Here is a 16699-nt window from a genome sequence, read left to right as displayed (position 1 = left end):
AATATAGAAGGCACTTTTAACAATTCAATGCAACAAAGATAAAAAAGTACAAGATGCAGTCCAGAATATCATATAATTAGCAGCTAATCCAATGTTTTAAATTTAACTCTTCTTTTTTTTTTTGTCTATATATTGCATTTTTTCTCTATATAAATTACATGAATGACAAGTGGCTTATTCTAGACTCCGTAGTAAAATACTGTGATCAGAGACATTGCAAAATTTGTGATCTTTCAGGTTCTGGGCTTCCCAATAATTGACCCAAAGTCATTAAATTCTTTAGTGTCCTAGATGTTTGTTTATTTTTAGTGAAACCTAAAAAAATAAACAGTGTAATGTATATTATTTAAATCAATGTTGATAAAGTCAACAAATTGCACTAGCTGTATCATTGTTTATAATCTTATTGTCAGACCCATTTTCAAATTGCCTTTTTAATCCAATTTTTTGTCTATAAATCCCATAAGTGTAAAAAGACAGAGGATCTAAACACCAAACACAGCAGCACATTGTCACCACAGGATGGCACCATCTTCACTGTCACGCATCATATATTTTGACTAGACAATATAGCTCATCTGCAGATTCCATAATAATAGCTGAGTCATTTTGCTCTACTATAATAATGCACAGTATTTTCCTGTTCATAGTCTAACTTTGGCTTTCAGAAAGTCCCATTTACATTCAACTGCCAACCAACTATGTTCATACAAGAACAGAAATCTGTCCAACTAACTGATGAGTGTTTTGCGGGTACTTATAAAATTAGGGATACCTTTTTTATATCTTTAAAAGCCCAAGACAAACTTTCACAGCTTGCATAGGGGTAGCTGTAGCTCATGAGAAAGAGCTGGTCATCTACTGAGCGGAAGGTTCGTGGTTCCCCCAGTGTGCATGCCAAATATCCTTGGGCAAGATACTAATCCCAAGTTGCTTTCCGATGCATCCATCAGAGTATGAATGCGTGTGAATGAATGTTAGATAGAATGCACTTAAATCCTAGAAGAAAGTGTTTCTGTGAATGGTGTGAATGCAGTATGTTGTATAAAGTGCTTTGAGTACTCTGGAAGAGTAGAAAGGAGCTATATAACAATCAGTTCATAGTTACACTGGTTGTTTTTTATATAAACAATCACACTAAAACCTTACCATCTATTCTGATGATTGTTATTGTTTGTTATTGTTTTTGAGATGTTAACATGCGTTTTTGTTTCCATCCATCCACCTTCTTCTGCTTTTCCGGCGCCAGCCGCCCAAGCAGAGAAGCCCAGACTTCCTTCTCCCCAGCCACCTCCTCCAGCTTATCCGGGGAGACACCAAGGCACTCCCAGGCCACCCGAGAGATATAATCTCTCCAGCTGTTCCTGGGTCTGCCTCGGGTCCTCGTCCCGGTGGGACATGCCCAGAACACCTCACCTAGGAGGTGCCCAGGAGGCATCCTTGTCAGATGCCCGAGCCACCTCAGCTGGCTCCTTTAGATGTGAAGGAGCAGCAGCTCTACTCTGAGCCTTGCCCTATCTCTAAGGGAGAGGCCAGCCACCCTTCGGAGGAAGCCCATTTCCACTGCTTGTATCTGTGATCTCATTCTTTTGGTCACTACCCACAGCTCATGACCATAGGTGAGGGTAGGGACGTAGATCGATCGGTAAATTGAGTGCTTTGCTTTTACACTCAGCTCTCTCTTCACTACAATGGACTGGTACAGTGTCCGCTATCCGTCTATCAATCTCCCACTCTCATCTCCCGTCACTCGTGAACAAGACCCCGAGATACGTAAACTGGCGGGGCCAGACGGCATCACCGGCCGTCTGCTGCGCTGCTGTGCTGACCAGCTAGCAGGTGTGTTCACTTACATCTTCAACGAGTCCCTGGCGAAGTCTGTGGTCCCCACATGCTTCAAAAGATCCACCATCATCCCTGTGCCCAAGAACAGCAAACCCTCATCCCTGAACGATTACCGGCCAGTTGCACTGACCTCGGTAGTAATGAAGGTGCTTGAGAGGCTGCTGAAGAACATCATCTCCTCCTCCATCCCAGACACCACAGATCCGCTGCAGTTCGCCTACAGATCCAACAGATCCACAGAGGATGCCATTGCCCACGTCCTACACACCACTCTCAGCCATGTGGACAAGAAACAGGGTAACTATGTGCGAATGCTGTTTGTTGATTACAGTTCAGCGTTTAACACAATAGTGCCCTGCAGACTGTTCACAAAGCTGAGGGATCTGGGACTTAACAGCCGTCTGTGTGCATGGGTGCTGGACTTCCTCACTGGCAGAACTCAGGTGGTGAGGGTGGGCAGGTGCTTCTCCAACAGCATCACCATCAACACAGGAGCACCTCAGGGATGTGTCCTCTCGCCACTGCTCTACTCCCTCTACACTTCAGACTGTGTGGCCACCCATGGCTCCAACACCATTGCGAAGTTTGCTGACGACACAGTGGTGTTGGGTGCCATCTCCAACAACGATGAGGCGGCCTACATGGATGAAGTGAAGATGCAGCGCAGATACTGAAGGACCCGTCCCATCCAGGCAACAAACTGTTCCAACTTCTGCAATCTGGTAGAAGGTTCTGCATCTTCCGGGCAAGGACAGAGAGACTCAAGAGGAGCTTCTATCCCCAAGCCATCCGTGCCCTAAACACACACACCCGCCCTCTCACATCATCTATAATTGACTGAGACAGGACTCTTCCAGACACTCTAAACCAAGGCACAATGTACATTTCAATTCCTTTAATTTTAAATATGTTTATATTGTCTATCCTGTAAAATAGTCAGATGTCTATTCATATTAATGTACAGAATTCACCTGCTTGCTACTACTACTGCACATTCACCCAGTGTATATACTATGTGTATATATATGTATATATATGTATATATATATATATATATATATATATATATATATATATATATATATGTGTGTATGTGTGTATATATATATGTGTATATATATATATATATATGTATATATATGTATATATATATATATATATATATATATATAATGTTCTTCCTCTACACCCTCCCCAATTTTTGCACATGTCGAGGAGCGTGTCAGGCTACATTTCACTGTGTGTTATACTTGTATAACTATGCATGTGACAAATAAAGAACCTTGAACCTTGAACTCCTCCACTTGGGGCAAAAACTCGTCCCTGACCCGGAGTGGGCAATTCACCCTTTTCCGGCTGAGGACCATGGCCTCAGATTTGGAGGTACTGATTCTCATTCCCACCACTTCACACTCAGCTGTGAACCTTTCCAGAGCGAGCTGGAGGTCATCACTCGATGTAGCCAGCAGAACCAGTTTGTTTGTTCATTTGTTTTTATTAGTGACATAAGCTTTACATCTAATCCAGGACAGAGCCATACACTTTCAATTCAATTCAATTTTATTTATATAGCGCAAAATCACAACAACAGTCGTCTGAAGGCACTTTATATCGTAAGGTAGACCCTACAATAACACATACAGCGAAAAAACCCAACAATCATATGACCCCCTATGGGCAAGCACTTTGGCAACAGTGGGAAGGAAAAACTCCCTTTTAACAGGAAGAAACCTCCAGCAGAACCAGGCTCAGGGAGGGGCGGGGCCATCTGCTGCGAGCAGTTGGGGTGAGAGAAGGAAGACAGGATAAAGACATGCTGTGGAAGAGAGACAGAGAATAATAACAAGTGTGATTCAGCAGAGAGGTCTATAAACACATGTTTAGTGAGAAAGGTGACTAAAAAAGAAATACTCAATGCATCATGGGAATCCCCCAGCAGTCTACACCTATTGCAGCATAACTAAGGGAGGATTCAGTGTCACCTGGTCCAGCCCCAACTATATGCTTTAGCAAAAATAGAATAGAATTCAACTTTATTGTCATTGCACATGTCACGAGTACAAGGCAACGAAATGCAGTTTGCATCCATCCAGAAGTGTGTTAGCTATGATATAGATATATTACAAAATATATAAAAGGAATATAAAAGGAATCTTTTAAGCCTAGTCTTAAAAGTAGAGATAGTGTCTGTCTCCCGAATCCAAACAGGAAGTTGGTTCCACAGAAGAGGGGCCTGAAAACTGAAGGGTCTGCCTCCCATTCTACTTTTAAATACTCTAAGAACAACAAGTAAAGCCTGCAGTGCAAGAGCGAAGTGCTCTAATGGGGTGATATGGTACTATAAGGTCAAGATACGATGGGGCCTGATTATTTAAGACCTTGTATGTGAGGAGCAGGATTTTGAATTCAATTCTGGATTTAACAGGAAGCCAATGAAGGGAAGCCAAAACAGGAGAAATATGCTCTCTCTTTCTAGTCCCTTTCACCTCACACAAAGTCAGGTATTCATGTCTTCCAGGGACGACTGTTAACATAGCGACCATCCATTTCATGTCTCCTATTACTCTGGAATTCTTGAACTGGAAGTGTTGGGAAGGTTACTTTTAAAACGTATTCCACTACAGATTACAGAATACATCCCCCAAAATGTAGTTTGTAACTTATTCTGTTGAGTTACTCAATGTGAGTTGCTTGTTTCTTGTGTGACTGCAGAATGCCTCTCACAGATGTCGTTATGATTCCCATCTATGGCATTATAAGCGATGCCAAATTCATAGAGCACAAACTGCAAAACAACAAATGTATAAAAATAATTACACCTCGATGTTTGTCAGTAATCACAATTAGGTTACTACATTCAGTAAAATGTTTAAATTTCATTTATTTATAGAAAAGCAATTGACAGCAGCAGCTGCTTTACAGTATGGAACGCCAGGACTGCCATAATGAATTAATTAAATACACCATTAAATAATTAATTAAATGTGGCAATAATTAATTAAAATAGGAAATAATTAAATAAATATTTTTGACAAATTTAATTAATCATTTTGGCACAGTTGACTCCTTCAGGTCTCACCATGAAATAATTTTATCTGTCAACCTCACCCATCAAACCCAGTGGGCGGGGTTAACGCTGATCGAGTCAAAACAATTGCTTTGGCCTGGTGGCCGTTGTTTTTAGAAGGCGTTACTGCACGCCAACAACCAGCATGTGGAAACTAACAGAACTGAAATTTTAAAAACCCTGTTTGTGTGCCACCAAATACCATTTTAATATTTTTTAGCCAAGAATGTAGTGGTTTAATCTTCAGATATCTGGTCAGTTTGTCAAGGTAGAGCCTCTTTGCAAAAGTGCTTCGATGATTTCGGAGATGTCTGCCCAGCCCAGTCTCACGGCAAAGCGTGGGATAGACCCGCTCGCTTCGCAAGCAATCGAGCTGTTATTACAACCGACAAAGCGCAGGCCCCGGTACACAGCTGTAATAACCCCCAGTGTACACTGACTTCATTTACTGAGGTTATATTTATCGGGTTTTTATTTCCTGATGTTCTTATGTGTCATACATGTTTCAGTCGCCAATTCTGAATTATAACTAACATTAAAAATATGTTTAAGGAGGAGAGAGAGCAAATAAATTCGATTAACAGCTGATCTTTGGGTTTTTGTTCAGTAATAGGCGTGGCCTGTGTATAAATGCATAAAAGAAATAACGTTGGTGTTTCCGTCATGTAGTAACTGCTGACTTTAACTGTACAAAGGTTGTTCGACACTATGACACACATACAGACTTTATGATGTTCGACTAATATTTTTATTGTGAATATTAATCATGAGGGTAAACGGCCCTGTACACCACGGAGCGAGGTCAGCATATCCACGATATCTTCAGCTCTCTAAGTTAACACAGAGTTTCCCAGCTGACCACTCTAATGGTCATCTACGAGTAATTCACGGGTCATATCAATATGATTTTACAGAAAATCATCCTTATTACTGCCAACTATTCCAGAGACGTGAAAATCTACAGCATAAAGAACACAAAAATATAGCAGTCTAACGCAACACTGTAACAGAGATGAATGCTCAGTTTGTCTCAGATCAAAGTGGAATGAATGTGATTGGTTGAACAGGTGTTGTGATCTGTGTTATCTGCATTTTCATCAGCAGCAGATTAGAATAACAGTTATACATTTAATAAATCACCAAATTAATACACGCAAGAAACAATCAAACCTATGCCGACAATTTGAGTTTGTATTCCCTCAGCTGCAGACTCGCTGCTGTTTAAATGTTTGAGAGCAAAGATTAGATATAAAACGTCAAACATAGACTAAGGCAGGGGTAGGCAACCTTTCTGATGATGAGTGCCATTTAAATTTTCCTCAGAGGTCAGTGTGCCATATGAGTGCATTAGCAATAAATTTAATAACGCTCTATATTAACAGTTACACACTATATAGAACCACTTTATAGAATTAAATTTGTTCGCAGATGTTGGCAGCTATCAGCGAATAGTTATCAGCTATTTTGAAACAAAAAAAAGACACTTTTTCATCCATAACAGCAAATGAACTGTACAACAGAAAATACAAATGCTATTTATGGTCTCCTCACAACAATGATAAGTAAAATAAACTGGGCCAATATGGCATGTTTGTTAATACAGAGACACACATGTTAATGTGTGCTCTGGTCTCCCACTCAGAGACACAGGTCTCCGAGTGTCCAGCATTCAGACGGCTACCTGAGGACACTCTTCATGTGAGAGAAAATCTGCTCACACAGATATGTAGAGCCAAATACTGTCAATAAGGCCTCTGCAATGTTCTGAAGACAGTTAAACTTGTCAGGTAGTGATGTCCAGCAGGTGAAAATGCAAGCTCCATGAACACGCACAGCTGTGGATTCCAGCTGCTTCGATGTCGCATTAACTGGCATTAAGACAAATCTAGCTGCTCATTAAAGATTTCTGGTTTGATCAGAAAATAACACATTGGTCCATACACCTGAAAGTCTCAAAAATGCATTGTGAATTCTGTCTCGTGTATTTCCATGGTGCTGATGCTGTGCTGAGTGGACAGATCCTGAAGCTTTTGAAGTGTCGGAATGTGGAAAGCTAACAACGTCCCTCTCACCGGTAGGCTAAGTTATTTTTAGCCAATTACAAGTTGAATCTGGTAGTTGGGGTTATTAGCTAAGATACTGTCATTAAGAAGAGGCACAACTAATGTGTCTATGCAAGCTGATATGCAATGTACATCGCTGGCCCGGCCATTTATTTTTTAATGCACCTTCTCAGATTAATTCACTGCATGTCGTGCCCAGGAATGGACTGGGACAAAAAAAAACAGCCCGGGCATTTTGACTAGAGACCGGCCCACCAGGTATTAAAGCCATTAAGCCTTTGAATGAAAACAGACGCTGTTGTGACAGTGATGTACACTGTCTTGTTGGTATATGTATGATTTCTATACATTTTATGTCAGATAAAAACTTTGGTTGTAAGCTTCAGATAATTATTTAATAACAGCCAGACATTTTAAATGAGAATAAGAAAGTATTTCTTTGTGCCCCCCTTTCCCTGTTAATGCCCTACCTGGCCCCCCTGGCAAAACTTTGCTAGACCCGCCCCTGCACAGTTACCAGCTGTCAGCTACTTAGAAAAGGATCCTGGTGTTATTTGTCTCTCAGAAACAGTTCATAACTTCCCTTCAACTCATTCATGTCACCTAAAAGGTAAACCTGTTTCTCCATTACCTGTTCAGCTCTGATGATTCAGTAAGGACATCTCCTGGTCTCATCTTCATGTTTCCCTCTCACCAGATAACCAAACCGACATCATGACCAGCAGCTTTTACGGCTGTGGCTCCAGCAAACATCAGCTGATACTAGAAATTAATATTAAATAAATTCTAACAACAACAACGTGCTGCTGTTGTTTAGTGCGACATCCGGCGGTTTCCTCTTGGCGCAAAGTGGGCGATAAACAAACAAGAGAGAAAAGCCGATCAGCTGATCATTGATCAGTTTCATGATTGAAGTAGCAACAGGAGAGGGAGGAGGAGAGAATGAGAGAAGAAGAGGCAGCTGTGCAGCAAAGACAGAATAACTCCAGCTTTGTGTCTTTTTTTCATTCTAGCTGAAGTACGGGACAAACTGTGTTCCTTTTCAGCTCAATACGAAACGCATAATATTTTCTCTGAATGCGGGAGGATTCCGTCTTTTTACGGGAGGGTTGGCAACTCTACTAACTAACCTTAAAGTTCGCTACAACAATGCTGATGAAAACTCCGTCATGCTAGCTAGTACACAGTATGAGTTATTATAACTGACTGTAAAAAGTCAGCATAACAAAAATAAACTAAACTTGGTTTATATCTGACCCAGATAGACTGCAGGTCATAACTTCTTACCTGAAGTTCAGTTCACCTGACACTCGGACCGGCGGCCGCCTCGGGGCTCTCCTCCTCCTGTCTCCCCTGCTGGCCTCCACCACTTGCTAATGTTACTGAATCTGTGGAAGCTCCGCAATAGCCACCACCAAACAACTGAGTTATTTTTACACATCTCCCAGCATCTGGCCAATCCACCACTTTTCAGTGTTTTCAGTACCGTTATGGAAAAACAAAAAACAAAAAAAGATCGGCCCATAAAAACGAAAAATCACATCGGCCCACCGGTGGCCAGTCCAGCTATGACCAGGCGGAAAGAGACGATGTTCGGTGAAAACGAGAATCTGTGAATGCAACATGTGGAACACGGATAGTGGAATATGTGAACAAACCGGTTAACGTAAACCCCCCCCCCCCCCCCCCCCCTCAAAAAAACAAAACAAAAACAAAACAAAAAGAAAAACAGTTAAGCTGGATCACCGGGGCTGTGAGCTCGGTACACTCTGCATGCTGACTGTTAGCAGAGCTAGTGACATCTCTGAAAACATCTGAGCACTTTTGCAAACATGTTCTATGTTGACAACCTGACCAGACGTGAAGATTATGCCACTACATTCGCGGCTAAAACACTGTTAAAAGTGTAGTTGGTGACAAAAAAACGGGGTATTTTAAAACTTTACACCAGCACCACCATTGCTGCCTGTGATTTGAAATACATTCTGGGATACCTGGCTGCCCCAAGTCCACACAAGCAATCGATTATCTAGGATCGACCTGTCTTGACTTAACTTTGCACGGCAACCAATCAAATGTTAGAGAAGCTGCAGTGGCACCGTTAACCCCGCCCACTTAGTTTGATGGGTGAGGCTGACAGATAAAATGATTTCAAGGCCGGACATGAAGGGGACAAAAAGTGCCAAAACGAATTAAATAAATAAATCATTAAATAATTAATTAAAACTGTCAATAATTATTTAAATGTGTTATTAATTAATTAAATATGTCAATAATGAATTAAATGTGTCAATAATTAATCAAATGTGTCAATAATTAACTAATTAAATGTGTTGTAAACATTTATCTAATTAATTATTGCCACGTTTAATTAATTATTACCACATTTAATTAATTATTTAATGGTGTATTTAATTAATTCATTATGGCAGTCCTGGCGTTCCATATTACGGTGCTTTAGATTGTAAGGTAAAAACCATGATAAAGAGAAAACTTCAAACAAAAAAACTTTTACGTTCTTACAATATAAATATTATATTGTACGAACGTGATAATTATGTATATTGTAATAACGTGATATTATGTTGTTCAAACGTGAAAAGTATATTGTTAGAACAATAAAGTTTTCACGTTATAACGTAATATAGCTCTATTTTTCTTTTGGGTGGCAGGTCTATGCTTCCGTACCCTATGAATTTGGGAAAACATTTTCGAGTTACTGTGTATCTAAAACTGTAAGAGAAACCTTGCACAGTTATTCTTCACAAGCTTTACAGCTAATCGAGGACAGAGCCATACACTTCCACCTCACACAGAGTCAGGTATTCATGTCTTCCAGGGATGACTATGTTAACATAGCGGCCATCCATCCCCATCCCGTCACTTGCGTTACAGTGGAACTCTTGAATGGAACCTCCTGGGATGCTTGAGATCACAGCACACCTGGCAGAAGAAGCAGAGATTATTTGGTTAACCCAAGACGTTTACCAGGGCGTTTCACATTGGATTCTTCACTTGGCAGTGTGGAACTGCAAAATTTGACAACCCCAAAGGTGATATTGGGCAAATTAAGTCAGATAAGGTTCTTGCTTTCTATGAGTGGAATCACAGAAATTTTTGTTCATACTCATTTTCTGTTTGGATTTTGGTATTTTCCTTTAAGAGGACTAATATTCTTTACCTCATTTATTTGGACTCCCACATTAACCTGAATATGGTTCACATTTATGATTTGTATTTTATCAACACACTGCTGTACAATAAATTTGCTCTCATCAATTTTGGAAGATGCAAATGTCCCTATAGTTCCAGTTTGTAATTAATTTAATTTCTATTAAAGTTGCAGTTTTTAGTGTGCATTGTACCTGGGATTATAGTTGCCATTGTTTTCAAGAGAATCTCCGATGCGGATCTCGGCTCCATTTAGTCGTTCTGGGAGAGAATCTATTACATTCAGTACCTTAACAGAAAAAACTTTATGGGTTTTGCGCAGATCGAGTCGCCACCAGGGACTGAAGTCAGGTTTGGTATGAGTGCATGATGCCCCACCCCATATGCCGTTATAATTTCCATCTATGGCATTATAGGCAATACCAATTGTATAGAGTGAGGACTGTGAGGCTTTTCCTTGAAGTGCAAGATTTTCTCCTGCAAAAGAACAAATTCATGAAAAAAAAATTAAACATTGATGTCTTGTCAATAATCATGTTTCGGCGTCAAGAAATGCATTAGATTCAATTACATTTTTCAATTCAGTTTTATCTATAGAGAAACATTTACTTTAAAATTATTTTTATTATAAGGTAAAAAGTCTAAAATACCCGAGATAAAACCCCAACAATCAGGTGATCCAACATAAGAAAACACTTGTCAACGGTGGGAAAGAAGAACTCTCTCTTCATACAAAGAGACTCTGCACAGAACCAGGCTCAGGGAGGTCATTCCATCTGCCTTCACTGGTTACACCTACCAGCCACCAAGGAGGCATCCAAGTCAGATGCCAAACCACCTTAACTGACTCCTTTTCATGTGGAGGAGTAGCGACTTTACGTTTAGCCCCTCTCAAATGAGCTCCACACTGTATAACTAAGGCTGACCCCAGGTACCCCACAGAGGAAGCTCTTCGTATCTGCAGTTTGATTGTTCTGATCACTACCCAAAGCTCGTGGCCATGGGTGAGGGTTTGGGCATATATTTACCAGTAAATCTAGAGCCTTCCTTTCAAGCTCATCTATGTTTTCATTAGAATCGAAGATTGCAGCTTTCACTTTATTGCTAGAGCCACGCCACTTGTCCAGTTTGGGTCTGGAGTGCACACACAGCTTCCCCTCTAACCTGCCTAACACTTTTCCCAGGATGATTTTAATTCAAATCAGCTTTAATTACATAGCCACAATTCATAATAATAGTAATCACAATATCTCAGTGTGCTTTATATTGTAGAGTAAACCCCCTACAGTATCAGAGAGAGAATCACAGCAGTCATACAAGCCCCTTTGAGCAAGCCTTGGTGAACGTGGGAAGGAAAAAAAACACCCTTTTAACAGGAAGAAACCACTGGCAGAACAAGGCTCAGTGCTGCAAATGGTTGTAATGGAGGACCTTTCATCCAGTCTTGAAAACATATCTGTAGTTTAAGAAACCAATTTGTATCATCTGGTTCCAAACATAAATATAACTGCACAGCAGTGAAAATATATATGCTCTGACTTCTGATAACAATCCCTAATTGAACTTTTCTGTGAGCGAAAAACTGTTTACTTGTTTATATGAACAGTTTAGGATAACTATTGAATTGAATCTTTATTATGAACATGTTTAAAAAAAAGTGTAACAACAGAGAAATAAAAAGAGACAAACAAAGCATTACAAAAGGAAAACAAACCAACTACAACTACAAAAAACTTTCATGTTCAAAAAGAAGTAAGCCTAAACTTATTTAATCCCTCCCCCCTTCCCACTACCTAGTAATCAATAGACTTCTCCTTTTCTTCCTGTTTAAAATTTCAACACATTGTATTTACATATTGTACATATATTGTATTCTAGGAAATATGAAGTTACTTTTGTAAAATGTTTTATTCAGAGTTATCAAATGCTGCAGTGACGTCTAGCAATACACAAGTACAGAGATGAACCCAATCCCAGAGACAATAAAGAGATCATTGGTAACCTTTGCTAGTCCTTTCTATGCTTTGCTGAATTATGAACCTTTTCTTTTTCCTTTTTAGGCTGGACAAGAAAGCTGGAATAAGTAAAGGCTTCTGAATTAATGATTTAATTACTTCCACCTTAAAAGCCTTTAGCCTCTTAATACAGATTAACTGATCATATTTAAAATCAAAGCACTGATTAATGATAAGAGTTCTTTGTAGGAATGTGGACTAGTAGATATATTGATAGTGTGGATAAAGGCGTTACTGAAGTTAGTTCAGAGAAATCAATAGGAAGCAAGCAGTCTAAATAAATATCAGCAGTTACATAAATAAAAGAAAAAACATTTCTTTTAATTTCTTTTAAATAAAAGAAAATTCATGAAGCAAACTCTTTGTCGTCATGGTTACAGTGATGAACACTAATGACGTGCTGGCTTTGCAGCTTTTTTTAGGAAATAAAGTACTGGGTGTTTTTTTTTCACGTTTCTATTTGAAATTGTTTAAACTTTATTGCACTTCATATATCTATTGTTAAACTGCTTTAATATCAGCTTGAAACTCTGGATACCGGAGTTTGGCAATATAGCTGCATACCGTGCACATTTACTCATGTAGTAGTTCAAATTCTCACCAGTTGGAGCGTGATATCCGTAGACTTCCACTTCACAGAGTGCGAGGATCCTTTCTGAACCAGGAAGAGTCAAAGTTACATAACGCCCCTCCACACGACCAGCGAAATTCACAGTGTAGGATTTGCCTGCACCAACTTCAGAAATTTTTCCAACCCTAACAAGAAATGTGTGAGAAAATACAATTTACCATGGCAGCAAATATCAGAACATATGATAGTCAGCGTGATCATTTTTAATTAGTTAAATTTGCTGGTAGCTCCAGAGCCACAGACATGGCACAGAGAGGAGATTGGAGTGAGTGAATAGGCCTTTAAGACAGGTGCCTCCTGTACTCTCAGTTTTCATACTGGTATTTCTTTTTTTTCTTTTTTTTAAAACTGTAAGCACTCCATAACTATAGCACAATACTCACAGAGTCATTGGCACTTCTTTCACTTTATTCTTCTTGTGTTGTGCTGACAAAATTGACAAAAACTGTAACTTAATATTCTCTATTTCAATATATAATGGAATGATTTAATATAGGAATCTATTGTAGGGAGTGCCAATAAAAAGAATATGGGCATCTAACAATGTCAGTCCTACAGCAACCTCTCCTGTTGCCGTTCAGGAAAACAGCAATAAACAAACACTGCAAAGGTAAAAATGAGTAAAATGCCAAAACAGGATAACCAGAACAAAAGACAAAGAATCACAGTGTTGTTGGTAATTCCTTATTGCTCTATATTTACTAACTTTGGGTTATTTAAGCCATCATTATTCAAAGAGTTGCCTATGTAGATCTCCAGCCCGTTGAGCTCTTCATGACAGCAGTCTCCTCTGTTGGTGATGGTGATGGAAGTGACAATGTAGGACTCAAGCAAGTCCACTCTCCACCAGGGGTCAGTCTGTTGATCGGTGTGCGAGCATGATCCATGGCGAAGGTCAGAATCACGGTTTCCATCAATTGCAGCGTAGGCAGCCGACAATACCGTACTCATACAGGTTGACTGGGTTGCTTTGCCACGCAGGGCCACATTTTCTGGCAATAGCATAATGCAAATGAAAGATATCATGAAAGGACATGCATTCAAGCAAGCAGCTGAAAATGAGCACCCATCCAAATGTACCTCATTTAGTTACTTCCTCACGTAGTTAGCTTGATAACTCTGTTTACAGTAATACAGTGACTGTAGTATATGAACATATTTGGATAGGCATATTTGGTAGAGGTGCAAAATATCAACAAACACAACTGCTGGTTAGTTTGCTTAGTCAGCAAAGTCTACCCATGATTCAAAATGATTACATAGGATGCTGAACTTGGTGAGCCAAAAGAATGGTTCGAAAGAAAGTTCTTACTGTAGAAACTAAAAAACTGACTCCTTCATGTGTTTTTTGGAAGTATTATTGTCTTACATGTTATGTAAGACACTGATGTTGCTGGATGCATTACATAATGCATCCAGCTCTAAACAAAAACTGCAGTAACTGCAAATAACTTAACACATTATACTCTGTTAAGTTTCTGTTATACTTCTTCACTCTCTATCTCTACCTGATGATAAACTCATTGCCTCTTATTAATAATAAGAGGCAATGAGTTTATCATTGTCATTTTCACGTCACTATCTTTTACATATAACTACTTTTCCTTAAAAAAAAGAGTCCATATATACCCAGATTATACTTACGATAGGTGCGTGCTGAGGACATTCCCAGGAGAAGGAGCAAAACCAGTGATGGAATGTGTTTCATTGTTGCTACTGTTCACACTGAGAAAATAAAATACATTTGGGAAATGTGCTTGAATTCACCCCAACTTGCATATTTTTTAAACTCTAAACTAAATTTAAACAAAAATAAAACACATTTATGCGAAGTAAAAACAAACAGTGGCCCTCTTAACCCCCTTAGAGAATATTTTACGTGTTTAAATAAAAACTACATACCTTATAATCAGATGAGGAGCTGCTGTTAAGGATTGTTACTTATATTCACATCCAACCAGGGCACATGAGCTTTGTTTATCAATAACCCACCGAGGACTTTGTCCTTTTACTTGTAGAGATAAGGCTCATTTCAGTTACCAAACAAAATAGGGTATTGGGAGCTTCTGATGTTTTTGTAAAAAAGCATTGGTAAATGCAGGCTAGCTCTAAGGTTTATGGTACCATGCGTATTAAAACTTAAAAAGAAAAAGTGAAAAATAGAAAAACTGGCAAGAATAATAAAAACAAGAGGAAAAACATTTCTCAAAAAAGTTAAATGGGTTTCATATACTCAAGTCAATCTCAAGTGGGTTAAATCCAAAAGTAAATCCGACCCCAACCTTAGTAATGAACTGACTCGCTTCTGGTTTATTCAGTTTTCAACAAATATAAGCAAAATCTGAAACGTTATGCTGAATATGCCACACTATTGTAATTTATTCTCATTTATAGGGCCGTGCTAATGTGCTTGGAGCAAAAAAAGAGCTCCTGTTCCACTCCCTGTGATTCGTGTACAGGTTTTTCTGTTGAATATAAAGGATTTTGCTCACTAATCTACCAGATATTTATCAGCTGGGGTTTGAAATTCCCAGTATCATAAAGTGCCGTTATCAGCTCAGCTGGGATTTAAACAGTACACCCCTTTTACTGGGCACGTGACACATTTTTTATCTCTTGTGCTCGATTAAACTTGTGAAGGGTTTTAACAAGTTACTTTTTTTAACTAGTGGATTTAATTAGACTAGAGATTAGAGAATTAGAAAAAAGTAGAATGTAGTGTAGAGTGTAGTGTTCAACCAAAAACAAATAAAGTAAATCAATAAAAAAAATAATAAAATAAAATAATCATTTCACCACTTTTTGGAAACACTTTCTTAACTTTTAGATTATATGTTAATGTACTTTATTTACAAGAAGAAAACCTATGTGAAGACAGCTTTATTCTCTTATTCTTGAACAGACATAGATAGATACTGAAATCTACATGTTATTGAGGTTTTATTTACATCACGGTGTAGTCATGTAAACTTGCTCCACCTCCTGGCTCTGTACAGACACAGGCACAAACTAAGCTGAAAAGAGTCTTGTATTACCTGACAAAAAATACGGTAATCTCTCTTGAGGTTAAATCTGGCCAAAGCTGGTAGGCAAAAAAAAGTGTCACCACAAGATGGCGCCATCCTGACTGCTGCTCACAAATAGTCAACTTTGTCTATCAAATTACATGACAATAGTTAATTTATATTGCACCATACAATAGCTTTGAAAAGTAAAAGTGCTAATTTAGTACATATAACCCCCCCCCCCCCCCTCCAAAAAAGTAAGACTGAACTCTCATATAAGTCTCATATTATGTTTGAGTAGTTAAAGCAGAAAAAAAAATCTGTAAGCAACACCAAAAAAAATTTAAATTGTGTTTTGTTACTATAATGTGGCTACTTGGATCTTGTTGGCAAAAACACATTCACTGGATTATAAAAGTTCATACGAAGATTCAAATCTGTATGTTGCAGGAAAAAGTATCAAACCACATGAGAACAACAGACAAGAGTAATATAATAATAATGATGATAATCAAATGAATGAATACATTTTAGACATTAATCTTAGATTAAAAAAACAAACTTTTTTCCCCTCTTAGTTTTGTGAATTTATAACCATAAAGAGTGCAAGATTTTTCTTTAAAAATGTAATATTTTAATTTAAGTTTTTTGACATTTTTGACTTGAATTTTGGAAATTGATAGTTTTGTACTCAAATTACTTGTAATGGCTATTATTAAGTTATTATATCAACCCGGTCCCATTTTTAATTTTTTTTTAATTTTACATACCATGGCCCCAATACGCCATCTTACTTTTAACATAAACTAACTTCAAAAAAAAAAAAAAAAAGGAGGAACCTTCTCAGGTGCCTACATTTCCCATGGACCATCTGATATTCAGGCTCGCGAGACTTCAAATTA

At 38.6% G+C, this 16699-nt stretch overlaps 1 protein-coding gene across 2 annotated transcripts; it reads right to left on the bottom strand.

The window, feature by feature from the left end:
* Positions 1 to 3330: 3330 nt before the first annotated feature.
* LOC101481567 (uncharacterized) lies at positions 3331 to 14778 on the bottom strand. Of its 2 annotated transcripts, XM_076890210.1 has the most exons (7): positions 14695 to 14778; positions 14437 to 14517; positions 13499 to 13784; positions 12763 to 12917; positions 10341 to 10623; positions 9788 to 9918; positions 3331 to 3661 (listed from the first exon to the last, which is right to left on the bottom strand). In XM_076890210.1, the coding sequence occupies exons 2-7, from the start codon at positions 14498 to 14500 to the stop codon at positions 3594 to 3596; spliced, it is 987 nt and encodes a 328-aa protein (XP_076746325.1). In that variant the 5' UTR covers positions 14501 to 14517; positions 14695 to 14778; the 3' UTR covers positions 3331 to 3593. The 2 variants fall into 2 exon arrangements, with proteins under 2 accessions (XP_076746325.1, XP_012776998.3); XM_012921544.4 differs by lacking the exon at positions 3331 to 3661 and having other exon boundaries at positions 9395 to 9918.
* Between the last annotated feature and the right edge of the window lie 1921 nt (positions 14779 to 16699).

This window comes from Maylandia zebra, linkage group LG11 (genome assembly GCF_041146795.1).
Source record: "Maylandia zebra isolate NMK-2024a linkage group LG11, Mzebra_GT3a, whole genome shotgun sequence".
NCBI lineage: Eukaryota > Metazoa > Chordata > Actinopteri > Cichliformes > Cichlidae > Maylandia > Maylandia zebra.
The sequence above is the reverse complement of the archived record's forward strand: the minus strand, read 5'-3'. Positions and strand labels throughout refer to the sequence as shown.